Below are 23,859 nucleotides of genomic sequence, written 5' to 3' on the forward strand. Positions count from 1 at the left end.
ATGGAAACATTTATGTTTAATATTGTACATGGTCCCTTCTTAAATAAACTCATAATAATAATAATAATAATAATAATAATAATAAAGAAAAACTCCACCGAGACCATAGTGAGTATACACCTGTGCATCCTTACTCATGGATCCTCCTGCAAACCTCTCTCAGCCTTCAATCCTTTGTCCTTGTGGTGCAATTTAAAAACTGAGACGTCCATTGTGATAATGCATCAAAACTGATTTTCAGGTCACGGGACAGAATACCGAGGAGTTGAGGAGGCTGACATTAATAAAATAAGATGAGCCTATTGTCTTCCTAAAGTATTTGTTTTAAATTTTTTTAAAGAGACTATTAAACTTAGAAATATTGCAATTGCAATTATTGAGAGGATGCAGTTTAGAATCATTTGACATGATATTGCACAGGTGTGTAACCATTTCTGTTCCATACTGTACATACACTCACACACTTTGCTTGTAGTTTAAATACAACAAAGCCAGTAGAGCTTTGTTGACAATTTTACTTGGTTCAGTGTCCAGATCAAAAAGACATTTGCTCTGAGTTTTACTTACCTGTATCATCACTGTCTGTATTTTCCAGGGAGAACAGGGTGAATGTGGTGCCACTGGTAAAAAGGGAGAACAGGTATAACTCATGATTTTTTTCTTTTCTTTTTTCTTTTTAAAATTTCATGTTCATGACTGCTGTGGCAAAGTGCTGCATATAAAAGGACTGATACTGTATTGTTTATCCATAGGGTGCTGTTGGACCTTCTGGTCCCAGAGGCCCCAGAGGAGAGCAGGTGAAGTTTGCACACTGTTGTCCCATTAATTGTTTTTCACACATAGTGTATCAACATTCACCAAGCACTGTATTCTGACCTGTGCAATTTAATGCAATTCAGTTCAACAGATCTGACATGAGTTTTACTTTCAGAATGCAAATCCTTTTTCTTTTTCGTAATCATTAATCTTCCTTCATATCGGCCTTTTCCCCAGAAAACGTTATGGCTTTAATTGGGATTTAAAATTTACAGTTTCACTTCCTTCTAGTCAAAACTGTAAATCAGAAAGTAAATAACCGTCTTTCACACTGGTGTTATTGAGCCTATTCTAAAAATTCTCAACTGCAACCCTACCAAATTTTATGCAACAGAAATGAAGCACCTCCATTTATTAAGGTTATTTTTGACGTATTTTTCTGCCTTTATTTTGTAGTAGTAGTGGAGAGATATGGGAAATGTGAGGAATGAAAATGGGGAAGGAAGCAGTCAGTCCCCAGTTGGAAACATAAGCTGAGACTAGTAGTCCAGGATATTCGTGCCAATTTGGTATACACCCAAACCACTTGGCTATCTATATTTTGAGACATCGATTTTAGTTACAGTGGTACTTTGTGGCCTCCTTCTTAGGAAAGTGGCAAGAGACAGGAACATCCGTGGTGATCTATCAAAGTAACTTATCAAAATGACAGGTTTGGCTGAATTTTTCTTTTGATTTCAACCTAATTTTTCGTAAAGAATTGAACTCAGAATATGGTTAGCCTAGCTTGGCATGCATATTGGAAGGGGAAGGAAGCAACTAACCTGGCTCTGCCCAAAAGTCAGTAATATTGAAAATGGCATGTTTTTTTATCATGTACACAGACAGTAATATTAAAGAAAAGCACTGGTTGTAAGGGGAGTATGCGCTGGAATAATTTTTATCCCATCAGCCAGCTAGCTGCAGTGAGTATGTTTAGCATCCCAAGATCATGTCACCAAAGCATGGTTGCCAGGTTTGCTGCCATCATGCCTGTAATGATCCAGTTGGTAACTCAAGCTAAAGCACAACTTGTTAATTACTGAGCTTCAGAAGTGTTGGCTGGTGTATTTCTGAACCATGGACAGAATCAGGGTGAATGTTCCTTCCTGCTCCCAGCTGTTATGGTCATGTTGATCTGAAGTAGTAGATATGAGTTTCAGAAGGAGTGTGTAGCCTACAGACAACCTTCACATTGGATTTTAAAAGCCCGATATTACCATCATGCTATATACCTATGTAACAAGCACATTTTGGGTGTGTGGTCAGATTGAAAGATTCCTGTGTCCCCCTACATCCGTGCTGAAACAATCAGTGCTGCAGTGAAAGCCACATACTCTGAGTCCATCTCCTGCTCTGCACTTGTGGAATGTGAGCTGTGGATTAGATCTTATCCCCCTCCTAATGTAGCCTTTCTAAAGCAGGGAATCCAAGCTTGCAATGTTTGGTTGTAGTCTTTGAGCAGACGTTGTCCTAGAGGATTAGGATTTGGGCACATATTATCCATTCCCTCTCTCCTTAAATGCTTGTTACCCCCTTCAGCATTACTAGAACAACAGCTGCCATCGTCAGAGAGCCATTAGGTTTCATGTCCTTCTGATCTGTCTCCCGTTCCCATAAAATCTACTTACACACCCTGCCAAAGGTTTATTCATGTATCTGTCATTGCATGCATTTACCATCAAAGTATCAGTATCCATCCATCCATCCATCCATCCATCTGTTAGCTATACTGCTCCATACTGCAGAGGGTCGTGGACTGGATGGAGGAGCCTATCCCAGCTGACACTGGGTCAGAGGCGAGGTACAGCCTGGACAGGTTGCCCAACATAAGTAGACTTGGATGATTTTTGGACATTGTTTTATGATTGCAGAATAGGACTATATTTGAGGACAGAATAAAATCGTATGGAGTAGACATGCCAGTCACACTCTCTATTCCAGTAGAGGGCAGTCACAGCTCACTAACTAGTGGCAGGCACTTTCATGTCCATGTTGTAATTCTCCGTTGTGAAATTGTGTAATTTTGAGTAGAAAGTAAGTAGACAGGTTCACATAACTTAACATAAAACTATACAGAGTTTACACACATAATGAGTTTATCATCATCATCAAAGTTTATTACAGACACAGGGTCCAGATAAATAAAAACATCAAAACAACACAGAAGAAAACACTACAGCAGACAACTGTACCAGTGACGCCACAGTTCAGACTAGTAGCGTGTGGCACTTATTTTGATGTCTGTCAGGCAAATGATTATAGAGTTCTCACAATTGTTGAGCCGACAAATAAATTTAAACATCAGGTTTCTCAACATAGCCTGAAATGTCCTAATTCCAGCACAAACAAACAATGAACTGGCACTCTCCCATCGTGGTCTTTTCAAAAGAGTTCTTAAACAGTCATTGTATGCAACATTGAGTTTACGAATAGTAGCTCGTTTGTAGTTTGACCACAGGTGGGCAGTATACAGTGGTGTACAATATGCTTTAAATAATGTCTTTTTTACAGCATCTGTACAAGCACCAAACCTGTGCAAAAGCATATTGGCCTGAGCATACATCATACGGCATTGCCGAAATACATCATCATCATCTGACAAATCATCATTTGTAGTATGACCCAAATATTTATATTTACTACAAACCTTCAGAATGACCTTACATAACTCAAACTGAGGGAATGTCAGGTCTTTGTCCTCTCTGGTTCTGCAAATCATTATGACACTCTTACTTGCATTATATTTGATGTCATAATCCAATCCATAAGAGGAACACAGATTTAAAAGCTCCTGGATCCCAGCACTACTTGGACTCAAAACAACAAGATCATCAGCATACATTAGATGGTTTACAAGAGTGGAACCTATCATACAACCAGTCTTACAAGCCTTTAATTGTAGTGACAGTTCGTCCATATACAAATTAAAAAGCACAGGAGAAAAATTCCACCTTGCCTCACACCATTTGAAACACCAAATGGGGCAGAAATACTGTTGCCCCACCTTACCTGCATCACCTGGTGAGCATACCAGTATGCTAATATTCTTAATATGTATTCTGGGACCCCTCGCTGACGCATTTTGATGAACAACTTTAGATGGTTAACACGGTCAAATGCTTTAGAAGCATCAATAAAGCATATCAAAACAGATGAATTTTTACTTTTGTACTTTTTTAAAATTTCCATTAAGGCAAAAATACATAAATCTGTGCCATGTTTTGACTTAAAACCAAATTGATTGTCTGATGATGAGATGATATGCTGAATTCTACTTAACAACACCTTTTCAACTACTTTTGATACAATGCTGGCTAGTGCAATGGGCCTGTAATTATCTAGATTTCCCAATCTACCTGCTTTGTCCTTTATAACAGGGACCAATATGACAGATAAGAGAGCATCTGGCAAAATACCATGGGTCATGCAAGTGGTAAAACAAATAGACAGAAGGGGAGATAGCCTACAGCTGGCATATTTTAGATGCTCTGCATATATACCATCTGCCCCACAGGTCTTCTTATCAGGCAGCTCTTTTATGGCTTCATACACCTCATGTGCAGTGATACTCATACGCTCATTCTTGTCAATCGCTTCTACATTGATGTATTCATTGTGAATACAGTTAAAGAGTGTTACATAATGCTGTCTCCAGTGCTCTGCTATGTTATCTGACCCAGAAATGCCATCCACCGTACATGACAGTGGAGTCTTGTTACTGTTAAGAATCCGCACCTCTTTCCAGAAATCCATAACATTGTTTGTTAAGAGCTTTCCTGCCATGGAATCTGATCTCATGCTTTGCTCATTTTTTGTGATGAATCTAATAGCATATTTGTATCTTGCATTTGTGAGTTTCTTATTTTCATAAACGGGTCCCTGCCTAGGTCTTCCAGCCAGAGCCCACTCTCTTGTTGCCTCATGAGCCATTTCATAGTAGCCAGAAACAAACCTATTCCAACCTGGACGCTTTGTATAATTCTTATTTTGTAGTTTACAATGTTTTGCACTACTTTTATCAAGTGCACATATTATATCATTATAAAATGTACAATTATTACTTATGTGACGCTCATCTGTGCAATTTGGATCAGTACATCTTCTTGCGTCATAAGGTAGCTTAACTTTGCAAAATAGTGTATCAGTGTGAAAAAAATAGGACATTAGATCTTCCTTAGTGAAGGCAGACCAATCCAGCTTTCCATAGAACACATCATTGCTGGTTACAGACAATGCAGGCAACTTTTCAACTTTGACTGAGAATGAAAAAGGTATATGGTCGCCAGTGACTACATCATACAATATCGCCATAGACCCAAGAGATGCATGTGCGTCAGACGTGCTGAAACAGTGGTCTAACCACGAGGTAGTATACCACGCCTCACTGATATAGGTGTAACTATCATTTGGCAGCAGTAATTTGCTTGATAAAATATAGTTATGATCTTCACAAAACTGAACCAAGTATTTACCAAAGACAGAGTTTCTATCAGTTATGTCAGCATTCATGTCTCCAACAACATAGATGCTCGAAGGACAACTATCCACAAAAGAATTTAAAAAGGCAAGCTTATTTACATATTCATTTTCATTCTGTGTACATTCATAAGGAGTAAAATCACAAAGTCCTTACTGTCACATGTAAACTGTATTCCAATGCACCAATCAACACTCAGCCTGACAACTTTTACACATTCATCAAGTGTTTTTCTCCATAGTATTGCCACACCACCTGCTATTCTTCCTCTGACAATACCACACTCGTAATCAGTAGTGGATTCTCCCGTTCCACGAAAACAGTCATTAAAAGTGTTCAGCTTCTGCAACTGTTGTTGCGCTAAAAAAGTCTCTTGCAAACAGAGTATGTCACAGTTTAATAAAAGACTGTCGACAATCAAACGACGAGCTTGATCCCCCTCGCTGTTTCCGAGCCGCAAACCGCGACAATTATAGGACAAGACTCGTATATCCATGATTCTAAACTAGTGTGCCACCGCCATGGTGCCATTACGCACGCGATCATCTCCTGCACCAAGCTCAGCCCTGGCATATCCACGGCGAGGCTCATAGTATCTCCGCACGAGTGCACCCTCATTCTTTTTGTTTTATTTATGAAATTAAGTGTGCTTAACTACCCATTTCTGTTTGTTTTCATGTTTTTTTTTTCCTGTTCCAGGGAGCCAGAGGGGCATCTGGAGACCAGGGTGCAGAGGGGGCATCTGGATCTAAAGTAAGAACACTGACAATTGAACATGAGATACTTGGAGTAAATTAGCATTTTCACAATGCAAACTATGGGCAAACTTATGACTTATTTCTTTCCTTTAAAGGGTGAGCGAGGACCAAGGGGTGCAACTGGAGCTCCAGGAGATAATGGCATTGGGTTCCCTGGTCCCAAGGTAAATTCAGGTGTAGCTTAGCATTTGATTAAATAAGGAGTGATGTTTTCCCTACCTGTCTGGGGAACAATCCATGCATGTCCTGTGTATCAGTTCATCTTAATCTTTACATTTTATTTTACAGGGTGACAAAGGTAACCAAGGAAGACCAGGACCACTTGGACCAATTGGTATGGGTGAACCAGGGATGCCAGTGAGTTAACAACATTTATTGAAACTACAGGAACTACTCCTACAAAATTGTTGTAATTTATCTTATACTACCACTTTGTTGTGGAATATCTAATCAATACCATATCAGTGTTCTTGCAGATTTTTTCCTTGCAGTATGCATTGATTTTTTTTTTTATTTAAAGACTGTACAAAGCAGTAAAACACATGTGCTCTGAGGTGGCACACTACAGAAAACTGTGTTAATGACTGCTCAGCCAAATTTGAATGATTAAAAAAGTCACAAAGTTTATGAAATTAAGCTTATTAAAAAAAACAATAATAAAATAAATAAATGTAGACTTCTCTGCTCTGAAACATTGGGAGCATGTTCGCTGAGAAGTCCAATGAACCAGTCTAATTATGCAAACACGCATGAGTTCATTTCAAATGAACCAGACAGGTTCATAGACAAGTGTATAGCATATAGATCAGCCTCATTCACCAGTCACAGCCAGGCATAAACTAACCGTGACGTCACCCATTGGTTTCAACGCCGAGAAAATGAAGCCCGGATTTTGCTACTTCCTGGTTGCCATTTTGGATTTTTTGCAGCCAGTGACGTAAAAAGCATCATCAAACAGACTGGACCGGATAGCAAGTCGGGGCAGGACCAATCAATGGGACTGTCAATCAAGTATAGCCACGCCCCCTGGCTCCGCCAACTTTAACGATTTATTTAAAATTCGGTATTGATTTATTTTAAGATTGGCCACCTGATCTCTCATTTTGACCATGAAAACTAACGGGAAAAAAATCCTGAGCTGTAGAAAATCAGTCAATCAAATTTTATTTTTTCCGAAAATGAATTGGGGTCTATGGAGCAAAAGCTTTTCGGAGCCAACCCTCGCAGACGGCGAGATATTGCAAGTTTTTGACACTTCTGGGTGGGCTTCAATTTTGGAGCCAGATGCTACGTCCATTTTATATACAGTCTGTGGTCACAGCCAATTATCCATTAGCCCATGGTCCTGGCAATCCTCAGGTCTCCATCAATGTTGCTCTTTGCAAAATCAGTTGGGAAAGGAGCAGGACAGATACATAGCTAGCAAGTAGTAGGCTATACAGCCATGGCCATAAGTTTGGACACAAGTACCATGACACTTGTGAAGCTTAGAAAATACCACAAAATTGTCACTTACAATACAGTACACAACTCCTGAGAACTATATTAAGTTTCATATTTAAAAAAAACATCAAAAGAGTTTGGTGTCATTTTGTTATTCTTACCAAATTCGGTTGTGAAAGTACTGCATTTTTTTGTTATTTTCTTCTAATATTATGTTTTGGGAACAAAGTTGTTCCAATTGTTGGAATTTATTGATAATATTATATCCCTTGTTGATTTGTTGACTAATTAAACTGGTGCTGTCAAAAAATATTAGTTATGTTCTGTAATAGACATCAAAACAGACAGTGCCTTGCGAAAGTATTTGGCCCGCTTGAACTTTTCAACCTTTCGCCACATTTCAGGCTTCAAATATAAAGATATAAAATTTTAATTTTTTGTCAAGAATCAACAACAAGTGGGACACAATCGTGAAGTGGAATGAAATTTATTGGATATTTTATACTTTTTTAACAAATAAAAAACTGAAAAGTGGGGTGTGCAATATTATTCGGCCCCTTTACTTTCAGTGCAGCAAACTCACTCCAGAAGTTCAGTGAGGATCTCTGAATGACCCAATGTTGTCCTAAATGACTGATGATGATAAATAGAATCCACCTGTGTGTAATCAAGTCTCCGTATAAATGCACCTGCTCTGTGAAAGTCTCAGGGTTCTGTTTAAAGTGCAGAGAGCATCATGAAGACCAAGGAAAACACCAGGCAGGTCTGAGATACTGTTGTGGAGAAGTTTAAAGCTGGATTTGGATACAAAAAGATTTCCCAAGCTTTAAACATCTCAAGGAGCACTGTGCAAGCAATCATATTGGAATGGAAGGAGTATCAGACCACTGCAAATCTACCAAGACCCGGCCGTCCCTCTAAACTTTCACCTGGAACAAGGAGAAGACTGATCAGAGATGCAGCCAAGAGGCCCATGATCACTCTGGATGAACTGCAGAGATCTACAGCTGAGGTGGGAGAGTCTGTCCATAGGACAACAATCAGTCGTACACTGCACAAATCTGGCCTTTATGGAAGAGTGGCAAGAAGAAAGCCATTTCTCAAAGATATACCTAAAAAGTCTCGTTTGAAGTTTGCCACAAGCCACCTGGGAGACACACCAAACATGTGGAAGAAGGTGCTCTGGTCAGATGAAACCAAAATGGAACTTTTTGGCCACAATGCAAAACGATATGTTTGGCGTAAAAGCAACACAGCTCATCACCCTGAACACACCATCCCCACTGTCAAACATGGTGGTGGCAGCCTCATGGTTTGGGCCTGCTTTTCTTCAGCAGGGACAGGGAAGATGGTTAAAATTGATGGGAAGATGAATGGAGCCAAATACAGGAGCATTCTGGAAGAAAACCTGTTCGAGTCTGCAAAAGACCCGAGACTGGGACGGAGATTTATCTTCCAACAGGACAATGATCCAAAACATAAAGCCAAATCTACAATGGAATGGTTCACAAATAAACGTATCCAGGTGTTAGAATGGCCCAGTCATGGTCCAGACCTGAATCCAATGGAGAATCTGTGGACAGAGCTGAAGACTGCTGTTCACAAACGCTCTCCATCCAACCTCACTGAGCTCCAGCTGTTTTGCAAGGAAGAATGGGCAAGAATTTCAGTCTCTTGATGTGCAAAACTGATAGAGACATACCTCAAGTGACTTACAGCTGTAATTGCAGCAAAAGGTGGCGCTACAAAGTATTAATGCAAGGGGGCCGAATAATATTGCACGCCCCACTTTTCAGGTTTTTATTTGTTAAAAAAGTTTAAAATATCCAATAAATTTCATTCCACTTCACGATTGTGTCCCACTTGTTGTTGATTCTTGACAAAAAATTAAAATTTTATATCTTTGTTTGAAGCCTGAAATGTGGCGAAAGGTTGAAAAGTTCAAGGGGGCCGAATACTTTCACAAGGCACTGTAAGTCATGCTGTGTCCAAACTTATGCCCATGGCTGTAGTATGTGTAGCAACTTAATGTGATCTAGTTTTCATAGTGTTGAGGGAGGGGTCATTCTAAGTATGACTCCAGTGTGTCATTTAGTCATAATTTGTGACCACTGAAAAAAAATCCATAACACAAAAATGATCAAAAATTGTTAACAATTTGACTCTACACTTCTGTATGACATGATTCAAAATGTTTTCCTGCATTTTCAGAACCTATTTTCTGATATGTATTATGTGATTAGAAACACATTTCTCTATTTCCTTTAAATAGAGTTTAATATAGGATTTTTGCGTTAATGTGTTCAGGGTCCAGCAGGGCCTCCAGGGATGCAAGGTTCTCCAGGGTTTCCAGGTGAGGGCCTGCCAGGGCCCAAGGTAAGCTCCGGGGATATTAACCAGTATCTCTTTTTGGTATTATTTTTAATTTACTTAAACATATTGAAAAAGGTAGTACACTATGGCAATGCCTGTCTTCTCTGGTTTTATAAAGAGTGAAGATTTCATCAGGATAGTGATTGCACAGTTTGATTCTACAACTTGGTTTGTGTTTTCTACAGGGTGACAGGGGGTACGAGGGTCCCAAGGGCAGTCGGGGACCTTCAGGATTTGGGTACAAAGGTGATAAGGTAAGGTTGGTTAGCAGGATTTCAGACTGCAACCAAAATGGTTGTGAGAGGGTCATGGAGTACAATCAAACCATGTGTTGGTGCGCCCAACCTAGAAAGCCAGTAGCACCAGTGTTACCATTGTAGCCCTGATTGTGCAGACACATATATAGTGAAAAGCAATGATTCTGAAATGGTTGATGCACCTGAACTCTTATGTAACCCTCAGGGAAATACAGGAGCTAATGGGTTGCCAGGTTTGGTAGGGTTTCCAGGGGCCGGCATCCAAGGAGAGAAGGCAAGTCTAACGAAAAAGCCACAAATTAGTTTGCTCTGTTTTTCTTTATTGGTGCAATTGCATTCTAAAATCAGATTTTTCTCACTGATTTTAGGGGGATCAAGGACCTGTAGGGCCTTCTGGTCCAAGAGGACCTCCGGGACTCGGCCTAGTGGGACCAAAGGTTAGTAGCAGAATATCAGCAGAAAATTCAAACCATGGTTTTTATATTGCGAACATTAAATTATCTACAAACTACTTTTCATGCTTCATTGGTAAGTTACAGAGAGCTTACGGTACAGTACTGTCTAACTTGTAATGCTAAGCAGTGGGTTAGGAATTCTGAAAATACTCATGCATTTCTTCAAGACAAATCATCTTTTTTTCAGGAGTTTCCTTTGTCAGTATCTAGACATAATATGAAACAATACAGATTGCTGCACTGAATAAATACAACTGTTATTTGATTGTATAAAGATGCTGGTCAATAACTGACAAAACACACACAGACGCACACACACAGACGCACACACACACACACACACACACACACACACACACACACACACACACACACACACACACACACACACACACACACGTTGTCAATGTAAAACATATGTTTAATGTCAATCATTTTCATAACGCCATCTTTTGATCATAAAATAACTTTTTTAAAACATCTTTCTGATGTTGATCCTTCTGATGTGACTTTCAGTCTGAATTCTGTTGTTTCCCAGGGTGACCAGGGCTTCCCTGGAGAACCTGGACCTCAGGGAGAAAGGGGTGTAGGTGAGCCAGGACCAAAGGTAAGACAACCATTCTCCTTATGAATAAAGCCATGTTCAGACGGAAGAATGGCAACTTGATGGCAACACCTTTGACCAATCGCACTTGAAGCACTTTTTGCACTTACTACAGGTTTTTCCTTATGTCTGAATTCTTGCTTGTGTTGTACGTCGCTTTGGACAAAAGCGTCTGCTAAATGAAATTGTAGAATTGTAGAAAGAAAGCCAGGAATAAATGCAATGCACCAAATATTTTTAGCTGATATATTAGTGAATTTCCAGGGTGAGCCAGGACCCGATGGGGCTGCTGGGATACCTGGTATTCCTGGTGAAGATGGTGCTGTTGGGCCTAAGGTGAGTCTTGAGATCGAGAGTGGATGTAAATAAAGGTGAAGCTGATAGAAAATTCATTTTCTGAATACTCCGAAACACCGTACGTAGACTTTGGATATAAGCCTCCTATTTCCTTTCTGCATTTCAAGTGACTTTCTTCTTCCTTTTGTCTATCTGCATGTAACTTTATTCAACATCTCCTTTGCTATGGGAGGGTCTCTGAGCAGCAAATTTTGCAAAAGATTTGAACTGTGCACTAAGGTGGTCTGTTTTTCTCTGGTGAACTAGTCTTTTAAGTGATAGTGCTCTCCTGTCTCCATGCAAATGGTCTACATTGACAATTCTCCCATCACTATTTGAGGATATATCCTGCTGCGTCCTTCGCTCAACTTCTACCAATACAATGGTAATTAGTTTAAGGAAATACAAAGAAGTCAGAGAGTTTTTTTCCCCTATAGCAGAATGATAATAAGGTGCAATCAGACCATTATGTGCAGAATGCACAGTATAAAACAAAAGTATACCGCTGTGTTCAAATCAGCTGAATATTAAATTATTTTAATTTGATCACTTGTCAGTAATTGCATTGTTTCTAAGTTGAACAGTAGAATATTTTTTATGAACAATCAAACACTATATTGAAAATACAGAGCCTGTGGTATAAACTTAGTGTAACATTAGTGAATACACATGTGAGCACTGACACACAAGTGACTGACACTGACAAGGGTAACAAATAACTTCTATCTACATGTCTGCATCATCTACATGGAAAGGAATTATCAGTGGAATTCAAAAATCTGACTGTGAGATTTCACAAAGACTGAGAAGGATGCAGAATGAATGCAAAAGTATCTGCTGAAACATAGTTATCATAGCAATCAGGAGGTATAGAATGGGCCACAGTAAAACTAATTAGAGAAATTGTGCTACTTGCACAATACACCTCTGAAAGTCTACTGCTTCATATTTAAAAAGACTTTATCAATGGAAATCTGAGTTTCTGTTACAGTTCAGAAAGTCCTTCATGGACAGCATCCTCAAACCAAACAGTCACTCACTCTTTGCCCCACTACTACAAGACGAAATCTGACTAAAGAGCATGGAAGGAAGCACATTCTTGGTCAGATGAAAAAAAAAAATTTCTCAACTTAGACAGAGTCCAGCATAATTTGCATGAACCTTACCAGGCCCATCATCACAGTGAATGCATAGTCCCAACAGTGAAGCACAGAGTTGAAAGTGTGATCATATGGCTGCATGAATGCAAAAGTTGTTCAAGAAGTGATATTTACAGATGGCACCATGAATAACTGTGGATATCAAAATACTGGTTGGCAAGATGACTCCCATTCTGCAGAAGCTTGGCAGAAGAGGAACATATTAATGGTTCAAAGCAAAAAAAAATAAAAAATAAAAATCAAAGAGAAAGGTAGAGCAACATGACCTCTCCAGCAATGAGCAGCTACAATAATTATCTGCAGAGAATGGCAGAACATCTTTCCAAAAATTTGTGAAGCACTGGTATTTATTGGCCTGAATCATGATAGTGAAGCTGTATATCACAGCTCTTGAGAAACATCAAGCTGCTGAAAAACGCACTATGCTGGTCAAACTAATTGTGCTATAGTTACCACCATACTATGTATAATTTTTAGTTCTAAAGTTGATCATTTTAATACAATATCTGTGGAAGTTGTGTGAAAAGAGAGAACAACCTTCTCAAAAATGATGGACGTATGAGGGCCAAAACTTTGGACTGATACTTAGCATCACCAGAAGTATCACCTGTTTGTTAAGAGGCAGAACAGGAGATATAATGGAACTATATAAATCCATTTATTGGCGACATTTTGTACTCTTTAGAGTTCCCTTAAAATTATCCCTCTGCTATCATGTTCCCACTTAGCTTTCTTTTCTGAACATCATGAAGTAAGCAGAGAAGCATCTTTAAAGAGTTACTACACCCATTTATAAATCCATAGATTTTGGCAAATCAAATCCAGTTATTGGGTTTTCCTGAATTCAATCCTACTCAACTGCCTGTGAAAACTATTTTATAACACAAATCACATGAAATAAATATGAGCTCACAGTATCACTTATTCATCACTTTATTTCACCTGAAGTCAGCTTGTATTTTTGGAACATCTGCATGGATCAAAAATTCTGTGTGATGCATTTCATTGTTTTATGCTGCTGATACAGTTTAATCTGCTGTATAACGTAGGGAGAGATGGGGTTGCCCGGGCTGCGAGGCCTAGAGGGAATACCTGGAAAAGGCATACCTGGAGAAAAGGTAAACTTTAATCAGCTGCAATGCATCTGCTGCCCAAGTGTTGCATTTTAACTGTTCTAGAAGATAACCTGAACAGGTTTGTTGACAAGCACCTCGTTCATGAACAAACCAGTTAAAACACAAGCCTGTATGCAAACAGTTACTCAGAATTCACTGTGGTTTAGGTACACATTTCCTTACCTGAAGTGGCAATGATGCCATTGATCTTGGCATGTACACACAAAGACGATTCAACTGACTAACTTTATTTGTTGGTGTTTACTCTGTTGCCCTTCCTAATTCAACACCAGGATGTTGAGATATGTGACACGTGTTCTTCCACAGGGAGATAGAGGTGACCGAGGCCCAAGGGGACTTTCAGGGTCTCCAGGGCCTGTTGGACCTGCTGGAGCTAAGGTATGTTAAATACTGGTTACCCTAAGGTCTTGTCAGGTTCACATGTCTCCTGGCTTTGAGGTAGGTCAGATAACCGGCACAGTAACAGAGGTTTAAGGTCAGATTACGTTTAATGGGTGAATGCTTCATTTATGTGGGGTCTTGGGTCACAAAATTGGGAACCCAGTCTCCTGGGTGAAAGGTCTGTTGCTGATTTATGAATAATAATAATAATAATAATAACAATAATTATACATTTTATTTATTATTTCACCCAAGGACACTTTACAAAGTAAACGGTTAAAACACATACAGATTTTTCTGCTGAGTTCCTATACTGTGGTGCTTGTACTATATATCTAAACTATTCGGCTTTAATCTAATAAAAGATGAAATACCTACTGTTCAGCATCAAAGCTAACAATTACAATTTGGAATCATTTGATATGGGGGAAGGGGGAGGAGGGGCAAGGTTATGGAAGGCCTTGAAGGTTAGGAGAATGGTTTTGTAGATGATGCGGTGTGTGATTGAGAGCCAGTGAAGTTGTTGGAGAACCGGGTGATGTGGTAGAGAGAAGGTGTCCTGGTGATGATCCGGGCTGCTGCATTCTGGACTAGTTGAAGTTTACTGAGGCACTTGAGGGGGAGACCAGAGAGAAGGGAGTTGCAATATTACAGGGGGGAGGTGACCATAGAGTGAACCAGGATGGCAGTGCTGGCAGGGGTGAGAGAGGGACAGAGGTGGTTGATGTTACAGAGATGGAAGTATGCAAACCGAGTGATGGTTTGATGTTAGTTTGGAATGGCAGAGTGTTGTTGAGGACAACATCCAGACTCTTGACCTGCGGGGAGGGGGAGAATGACGACTTTTCAATGGTAATGGTGAAACTATTAGTTTTTGTGACAATGGATTTGGAACTAACAAGGAGAACCTCAGTTTTGTCACTGTTGGTGATGAGGGAGGTGGGAGGGAAGGTGGAGGTGGTTTGGTGGAGAGGTAGAGCTGGGTGGCACATAGCAGTGAAACTGTACATTATATTTAGGGAATATATGGCTGAGGGGGAGAAGATAAATGATGAAAAGGATGGGACCGTGAACAGAGCCTTGGGGAACACCGGGGGAGAGGGGAGATGGCTGGGATGTGAATGCGGCCAGTGAGATATGATGTGAACCAGTCCAGGGGTGTGCAAGATAAACCAATGGATGCCAGTCTATGGAGGAGGATAGAATGGGAGATGGTGTCAAAAGCTGCACTTAGGTCAAGTCGGATGAGGATGGATAAGAGTCTGGAGTCTGCTGCCATCTGCTGCCATTGGTTATTTTAAGTAGAGCTGTTTCTGTACTGTGGTGGGGATGGAAACCAGACTTCAATTGTTCATAGAGGTTGCTATTGGAGAGGTGAGAGTGGATTTGGGAAGCAACTGTTTTCTCTAGGATTTTTGCGAGGAATGGCAAGTTGGAAATGGGACAAAGGTTATTGACAACAACCACATTTCTTGAATGTCAGAGTTAGTGCAGGAGATTTGAGAGATGGTGGGACAGAACCAGAGGTGAGGAAGGAGTGGATGATGGCGGTGATCAGAGGTGACAGGGAGGGGAGACAGGGTTTGATCAGGGGTGTTGGGAGGGGTCAAGTTGACAGGTGGATGATTTAGATTTTCTGATGAGTACAGATATGTCAGCAGAAGAGGGAAGGTGTAAATTTGAGAGCGGTTGACAAGTGGGAGCTGGGGGAGCAGGAGGGAGTGAACTTCAGGGGATGTGAGGGGCCGGTTGCTGGTGGATATTACGATGAATCCATCTTTATGCTGACGTTGTAGCTCTTTCAAAGTGGAAGTCTTTCAGGGACAAAATGAGCTTTTGTAAAATCATAAGTGAGAATGTAGTTTACTTGTATAGCAGCAAAAAAAAAATTTGACAGTGTTTTAAAGAGATGAGTAAATGTGACTTCAAAATGTTTAAAGAAAAGTCATATGATTTTTTTGCTCTGCTTACTTGACAGAAACATTTATCAATGATATTTCCTGACTTATTTGCTCAGGGAGAGCCTGGCAGCTCAGGAATGATGGGCCTACCTGGACCTGCTGGGCGCGGCTTACCAGGACCAAAGGTGAAGGCTCATTCATACACACTCATATGCGGACTGACTCCAAAATGACAAGCTTAGTCCTGCTGATTTATGTTCACCACTTGTTTGTAAAAGACAAACTTAAGCACAGTTGGGAGCATCAGCTTCATTGATGTGATGGAGGGAGAGGTGACATTAGAATTAATCCAAAAAGATTCAGAATCATTTCCTTGCATACTTCTCGTCCACGGGTATGCTACCGTTCAAAAGTTTGGGGTAACTTAGAAATGTCCTTATTTTTTAAAGAAAAGCAGTTTATTTTCAATGAAGACAACATTAAATAAATCAGAAATCCAGTCTATACATTGGTAATGTGGTAAATGACTATTCTAACTGGAAATGACTGATTTTTAATGGAGTATCTATTATGGGGTACAGAGGAACGTTTCCAGCAACCATCACTCCTGTGTTCTAATGCTTCATTGTGTTAGCTAATGGTGTTGAAAGGCTAATTGATGATTAGAAAACCCTTGTGCAATTATGCTACCACTTGAATAAAAGTGTGAGTTTTCATGGAAAACATGGAATAACCTGAGTGATCCCAAACTTTTAAATGGTAGTGTATGTACAGTTTTCTTTGTTCACTTTCTGTTTGTTGTGAGTGTAAGTCAAATAGTTCTGTAATAACAGTCCTTATAAGTACATTGCAGTGTTTGTGTGATCACTGTCTGCATGAGAACAAGTTCTCTTTACATGTACAATTACACACTGTTTGCATTCAGAGCAGATGGTTTACTTTCATCGACGTTACATATTATGTTAATAAGACTGTCACCCATAGTCTGATTTGTGGCTTTGTTCATAATGTTTAGTTCATCTGTGTAAATGTATTTTCCTAGCTGTTCTGTAATTGCCATATGTCTGAACTTAGTTTACTTTCTTACTGTCTTGTGTATGTGTGTATGTTTAATATAGAATTTCTGTGTTTATCTATATGTACGTACTGATATTCATTTACATCATTACTTTTGAAGTCACATCCTTCAAAATATATTATGGCTCTCTTAAAGCACATCTATAGATGCAACTGTCTCTAAACAAATCAAAGCTTAACTGAAAACATTTCTCATTTTACGTTTCAGTGAATATATTGTATATTTTTGGTCAGTGTCAGTTAAAATATTTGTTCTTCACTTGTCCAAATAACAGGGTGATCCTGGGCCTGTAGGACTGTCTGGGCCTGTAGGAGAACCTGGAGTTGGAATCATTGGGCCAAAGGTAACATGGTCACAAATAAGACATAAATATATTCCACATCAGTGCACTGTGGAATCAAGTATGTAGTTAATGTACAGGAAAAGTAATTATGGCAAGATATTACAAGACATTCCTTTGCTTTTAGTACTACTGTAAAACATAGTATGTGAATTATTTTTTCTGGTCACAGTTACCTTACACTCAATTTGCATTGGAACCACATGTTCCTGTCAATATTCTGGCTGTTTTCACCCTTCCTTCTTAAGGGAAACAAAGGAAATATTGGGCCTGTAGGGCCACCAGGGATGAAGGGAGATGACTTACCAGGACCACAGGTAAGAGAAGCACACAATGAGGGTACAACTGAATGATCCTTGTATTCAATGCATCGGAAAGCAGGATTCGTAAATGAAAATCTTTCCCCTATTCATTAGGGTCTTCCTGGATTACCAGGAGTGCAAGGAGAGATGGGACCTGAAGGGAAAGGACTACCTGGACCTAAGGTGAGTGTTATTTTACAATTTCAAGGTCCCATATGGTGAAAACCCTCTGTTCCCCTATGTAGATATTCCTTTAAAAATCAGCAGTTTTCAGCTAGAATACTCATTTACCACATTAGCAATGTCGAGAGTGGAATTATAATTAATTTATTATCTTTATTGAAAAAATGCTTTTCTTTCAAATGTAGACATTTCTAAGTGACCCCAAACTTTTAATAGGTAGCGCATATACATACATATATATATATATATATATATATATATATATATATAACCAGCAGTCACTTCAGAGCCACTTCCCAGGCTTCTCCTCTGCACTACAAAAGTATTGATTTCATAGCCATAACACTGGCTTACAAAATGATTTTTTTTTAAAAATGGCAGTGCTGTAAGCCATATATACCATGTCAAATGATCATTCATTGAAAAAGTTAGAAGCAAGAGAAAGTCTTGGACTCGCACACTTGTTCTGTCTTGCCTGTCAAATGGTCAACTGTTTGCAGAGGAAGTTTCCTTCATAAATGGGGTGGAGCTCTGCTGCTTGTAAAGCTGCAGACACTGAAATTGTCCATTTAGAACATTTTACACAGTCATGTTAAAACAAACCATCATTGCAGTATTTTGAGATGAAAAGTTGAAAGACACATTTTGGTAATGTGAGAATTTGATTCATTTGCTGCAAAGGGCCACAAAATGAGACCTTAATTGATGTGTTTGGAAGCAAAGTGGTCTAACCCACTTTCTGTAGTTTTTGAGGAATATTCTTTCAAAATTTTCTGTTTTCCAGAATATTCTGACATGGGAAGTGCCACTGTGGGTTAGAACACAAAATATTACAGAAATTATATAAAACTCAGTTATTATTTTGTGGGATAGATCACTCTGCTTCTAATCGCCTTAAATGAATTAAGAAACGTCCTCTAAAGGATTTTTACAGAGGCTGATGGGAAGTGTAAAAATTAACAGGGGCTTGATGCCATGGTGGACCAAAAATTAAGTAGACTTCATAAGATGGAAAGTCTAGGTAGTAATTTTAGTGCAAGTTTGTTTTGTATGTTTCATGTATCAGGGCGACAGAGGCTTACCAGGTGTCCCAGGCCCGTCAGGTGCTCCTGGAATCGGACTTTATGGACCAAAGGTCAGTCTGTCTACACATTGGATGAAGAAGTTCACCAGTATCAGTTGTCTTTATAGACTGTTCCCTCCGTATATCACAATCACAATATTAGCCTTATACCTTGACATTTGATTTTTGGATTGTATTCTCAGGGCTCTACTGGGCAGCCTGGTCCACGTGGCCTGCCTGGGCCTCTAGGAGAAGGCATCCCAGGACCAAAGGTAGTCAAGAAAACACCTGACAATGCTAGAGTAGTGACAATCAAGGCAAGGGGATCACAATGTTGTTTTTGCTGTACCATGGAGACGGTTTTTCTTTAAAGAGGACGGTCCTGTTACCCGAAGTTTCTAAAACTCCATTCTCTCCATTATGTAGCTTAAAAGATGAAACTTAAACTCTTTATTTTTGTGTTGACAGATCATCTTGAAGCAGAATTATGTTTTTTTCCAGAGACTTTTTTGTTTTCATGTCAGTTTCTGTTTTTGAAATCACGCAAACATCCGTCGTTTGTTATCATGAAGAATTCCGTCAAACTAATGCTTTAAATAATGGATAGGTTATTTTGTTAAAGAATTCAGCAGCAGCGATGGTGAAGCTGATTGTGGTGACTCATTGTCGTGTATCCGACAAGGATGTGTATTATCCCTTCTTGAGTAATTAGCCTGTGCAGCTTTATCAACTAGATAAACATATGGTATTTGACTCCACGGATTGGCTTTTTAGATGGCTTAATAGGATGGTGACACTCTTGTTACTTCTCAAATTCTGTGTTCTTAAATTCTTTATTCCTAGGGAGAACCTGGGTTTCAGGGAGCGATGGGTCCTCGTGGGACACCAGGGGATGGTCTTCCAGGGGAGAAGGTACGAATAATTAAGCTACTGCATGTGAGAATGATTGCATGATCTGTCACATATTGCATTTGCTTACAAGGCTCCAAATTTGTTGTGATAAAAAGTGCTTTAACACACATACAGGGTAATCGAGGTATTCCGGGAGATAGAGGAAAGAAAGGAGACAAAGGAGACTATGGAGAGCCTGGATCACCTGGACCAGTGGTAACATAGCATGTTCCATTTAAAAGATACCTGGAGTGGTTTATATAATAGTGTCCTTAATACATCCTTGATGATCACATTTCATTGCATTTATTTTTGAAGGACAAATATCTGTAAAAGATGTTTATTTTTCCTGAAATTTCATTCGAGATGGATTGGCTAAATTTACTTGAGGGTCTTAGAAGCAAATAAATACTGGTGCCTAATATTAGCTCCATCCAAAATCTAAATACATTTGCCTCCTGTCAGCCTTTCAGGATGGTTGTATAACATTTGTAGCTTTGTTCTTCACAGAATAAATTTGCTTTATGCCACTTATTGTGTATTACAACAGGAATGTTTTCTTAAAATAATCCTGCAGCAAACCTACTTCTACACTGCCCATCACACACAAATGTCAGTGACATGTGAAACGTTTGTCTTTTTTTTTTTTACACATATAAAGTTAATGTCTTTAACTTTCTTAACTTAGATATGAGTCATGTCTCAGTCAAGATGTAGGAGAGCTCCAGCCATGTCACAATCTATTAGAAGCTACCAGCAGACGGAGTTCAAGACCACAAGGGCGTGGAGATATTTACTGATGACCAAAATCTTATTCAAAGCTACAGTTTGGACAAAAATCTAATAATGTATTGACCAACCATGATTAAACTGATAGGGAATGCAAAAAATGCTTTTGTAGCAATAAGTTAAAATCTGTGAATCACATAATGTGAAAATTTTACTTTCAATTACCTTCTATTTAGAATCAATTTATGCAAAATTAAACTTCATTCTTGTATAATCAAAAGTTTATTTATTTCCAATTGCATGCATTTAATTGTTTAAAATCATAATTGATGGTGACTCTTACACAGTTGATCAAGAGGATTGTTGCGATTTTCTGCAAATACCAAAAAAGAGAAAAAAGAAAAGAAATCTGAGCATCCTTGACATAAAGTCCTTGTGTACTTGTCTTGTTATTATCATTGCACCTCCTAATTGTGCGTGATCTCACAGGGGAGCCCTGGGGGAAAAGGGGAACCAGGACTGACAGTGAGTAACTACCTGACACAAATCACACTGAGCTCTATATTTCAAGAATGAAAATAATTGGCTTATTTTTTTTATTTTTTTTGTCTTTTGTCTTTCAATACACAGAGTGAAGAGGTCATCAGGATAATAAGGGAAATTTGTGGTAAATTACAATTTTTGTTATGTTTTGAAGCAGTTTATTCTTCAATCAGCTTTAACCTTCTTGTACTGCTGGCTAGGAACTAATGTAGGAGCTAATAATGGACGTAAATGAAGTGAATGGAATATAACACTGTAACACAGTCCTACCAAAAAAAATGCTTTAAAAATGCCATTGAGTTAAATCAGGAAAACCATCTCTGGGGCCTGTACTACGAAACAGGTTCAACATCCCCAGGGTATCTTTTCATTATCTTCACTTAATCAAACGAATGAAGTCAGGAAAAGCAATCTTACAAAGCTGGTTATAAACTCAATAAGTTAACCCAGGATTTGTGAACTTGACTATGAGTGCGTTCACGTGAAAGAGGTGGAGTTAGCAACGGATGACCAGTCACAGACATGGACAGATCTACTGACACCAGACTGAAATATTTTACAAACAAAGAGCAAACTATAAAATATGAAATATGAAGAATTATACAAATAATACAGACTGAAAGTAATACAGGTGCAGCAGCTAAAAGAGGTGACTATGAATGTTAACAGGCTACATCAATGTCACTTCCAAATGCTTAAGATGGGAGTAGATCTGATGATAATTAGAACTGCATCTTCTATTAAATGAGCACTTGCTTAGCCGTATTCTTCTGGTCTGTACCACAGTTTATTGCTACATCTGCAACCCTGCAGTATTAAATGCCCAGAGACTAGGCTGACTGTTATTGTATAGAAGATTTCGCTTAACTCTGTACAACTTTATGTATTTCTTACAAGAACAACAAACTATAATCATAAACTTATATGAGGAGTTTAAGGAAAAGCTGCAAAGAATTACAGACTGTGCGAAAGTATAATTAATATTCTTGTAATTATCACTGTCCTTTAGTGTATAAATTGCTTAGATGTAGGTTTCTTATTCAAGACTCAAGAGTTAGATTTTTAATCATCATCCTACATCACACAGTTGTATACCAACATTAAAGATTATTTAAGGAAAAAATAATCAAGCAATAAAGCTTGAACTATTTTCATGGTGATGTGGAGGATGAACTCAGTGGTGTCACATTAAGTCTCATTCCTTTGGCTGAATGACACTTTTAGTCTTATTCTTTCAGCTGCTTAAACAGTTTTGGGAGCAAGTAAAGAACAAATGTTAAAACATACTTTCAATCTATCAATAGGCAAATCTTTTTAGTTCAATGATCAGGCTATAAGGCTTTAGTGTTTTCTGATCAGTTTTTGTTTTAATATTACATCGCTCTACAAAGCCAAACAGAACAATGAAATGGCTTTGAAAACACTTGTAACTTGAAAAACTCACATCTTGTCCTCTCTCTGTCTGAGCACCAAGCTTGATCTTTTAATGCTGATGGCATTTTTCCAATAGAACTGACTGGTCAGTAGGAGGACATATTATATTGGTTGATGTCGTATCTGGAACATAGCCTGCTCTGGAGAGGGTTACAAGTTCAACATAAGTTACCATAGAGATACATCTCAGTGACAACTGAACCATTGTTGTAGTACCAAAAATCCAGCGTTCAACCTAAAGTTACCTGGATAACACTGAATCCTGGTTTATAATACAGACCTCAGAGGTAATGATAGTTCGATGTTGATGGTACAAGTGTATAACTATGAATTTAATTCCATAAACTGCATAGAGATAGTGATTGTTGCAAACGTTTTTTTGAAACAATTATTCATGTTTATATATCCACCCATGTTGTTTCTTTGCATGTCAGATTTATCTCTTACATCTGTTGCCCAGGCTGTGGTCTCAAGTGCAGAGAGAGTCCTTTGGAGTTGGTGTTTGTGATAGACAGCTCTGAAAGTGTTGGACCAGAAAACTTTGAGCTGGTGAAGGACTTTGTGAACGGTCTTATTGATCGGATGACGGTAAGCCGAGAAGCCAGCCGGATTGGTGTGGTGCTTTACAGCCACATTGACATTGTGGTGGTCAGTCTGCAGCAGCAGTTCAGCCAGGATGACATCAAGGCCGCTGTCAGAATGATGCCCTATCTGGGTGAGGGCACCTTTACTGGCAGCGCCATTCATCGAGCCAACCAGCTTTTCCAGTCCTCTCGGCCTGGTGTGAGGAAAGTGGCTGTGCTTTTAACGGATGGGCTGGCTGACCCACGTGACATCATGCAGTTTGAAGAAACAAGTACAGAGGCCCATGTAGAGGGAATAGAGGTGTTTGTTGTGGGAGTTGTGAACAAGACTGACTCCTTGTATGAAGAGTTCCAGGCTGAGATGAATGTTATCGCTTCTGATCCGGATGAAGATCACGTCTACCTCATAGATGACTTCAGGACACTTCTTAGTAAGCAACACATAACAGTTACCACCTCAGAAACCATAAGTACACTGTTGTTGACTGGTGACACAACTTTTATAACATTTATTGATGCTGCACTGTTTTCTAACAATCTGCTAAACTGTCAGATCTAACTGAAGTGATTTGCACCAAGTCCTTTTTTCACATATAATTCACAGAAAAATTGTTTCATGCACATTTGCTGGTG

At 39.1% G+C, this 23,859-nt stretch overlaps 1 protein-coding gene across 1 annotated transcript in view; it reads left to right on the forward strand.

Annotated features, from left to right (window-relative positions):
• col28a1a (collagen, type XXVIII, alpha 1a) overlaps window positions 1-23,859 on the forward strand; it is a 43,065-nt gene that overhangs the window by 11,422 nt on the left and 7,784 nt on the right. The window contains exons 9-32 of the mRNA XM_051955138.1: window positions 596-640; window positions 753-797; window positions 5,975-6,028; window positions 6,129-6,197; window positions 6,322-6,390; window positions 9,784-9,852; window positions 10,035-10,103; window positions 10,312-10,380; window positions 10,475-10,543; window positions 11,100-11,168; window positions 11,430-11,501; window positions 13,711-13,779; window positions 14,104-14,175; window positions 16,196-16,264; window positions 17,432-17,500; window positions 17,746-17,814; window positions 17,914-17,982; window positions 19,049-19,117; window positions 19,249-19,317; window positions 19,889-19,957; window positions 20,072-20,152; window positions 21,155-21,190; window positions 21,296-21,332; window positions 23,103-23,657. Of these exons, the coding sequence (XP_051811098.1) occupies window positions 596-640; window positions 753-797; window positions 5,975-6,028; window positions 6,129-6,197; window positions 6,322-6,390; window positions 9,784-9,852; window positions 10,035-10,103; window positions 10,312-10,380; window positions 10,475-10,543; window positions 11,100-11,168; window positions 11,430-11,501; window positions 13,711-13,779; window positions 14,104-14,175; window positions 16,196-16,264; window positions 17,432-17,500; window positions 17,746-17,814; window positions 17,914-17,982; window positions 19,049-19,117; window positions 19,249-19,317; window positions 19,889-19,957; window positions 20,072-20,152; window positions 21,155-21,190; window positions 21,296-21,332; window positions 23,103-23,657 (2,032 nt within the window). The remainder of the gene's footprint in view (window positions 1-595; window positions 641-752; window positions 798-5,974; window positions 6,029-6,128; window positions 6,198-6,321; window positions 6,391-9,783; window positions 9,853-10,034; window positions 10,104-10,311; window positions 10,381-10,474; window positions 10,544-11,099; window positions 11,169-11,429; window positions 11,502-13,710; window positions 13,780-14,103; window positions 14,176-16,195; window positions 16,265-17,431; window positions 17,501-17,745; window positions 17,815-17,913; window positions 17,983-19,048; window positions 19,118-19,248; window positions 19,318-19,888; window positions 19,958-20,071; window positions 20,153-21,154; window positions 21,191-21,295; window positions 21,333-23,102; window positions 23,658-23,859) is intronic.

The sequence above is a fragment of the Acanthochromis polyacanthus genome, chromosome 11 (assembly GCF_021347895.1).
Source record: "Acanthochromis polyacanthus isolate Apoly-LR-REF ecotype Palm Island chromosome 11, KAUST_Apoly_ChrSc, whole genome shotgun sequence".
Taxonomy (NCBI): domain Eukaryota; kingdom Metazoa; phylum Chordata; class Actinopteri; family Pomacentridae; genus Acanthochromis; species Acanthochromis polyacanthus.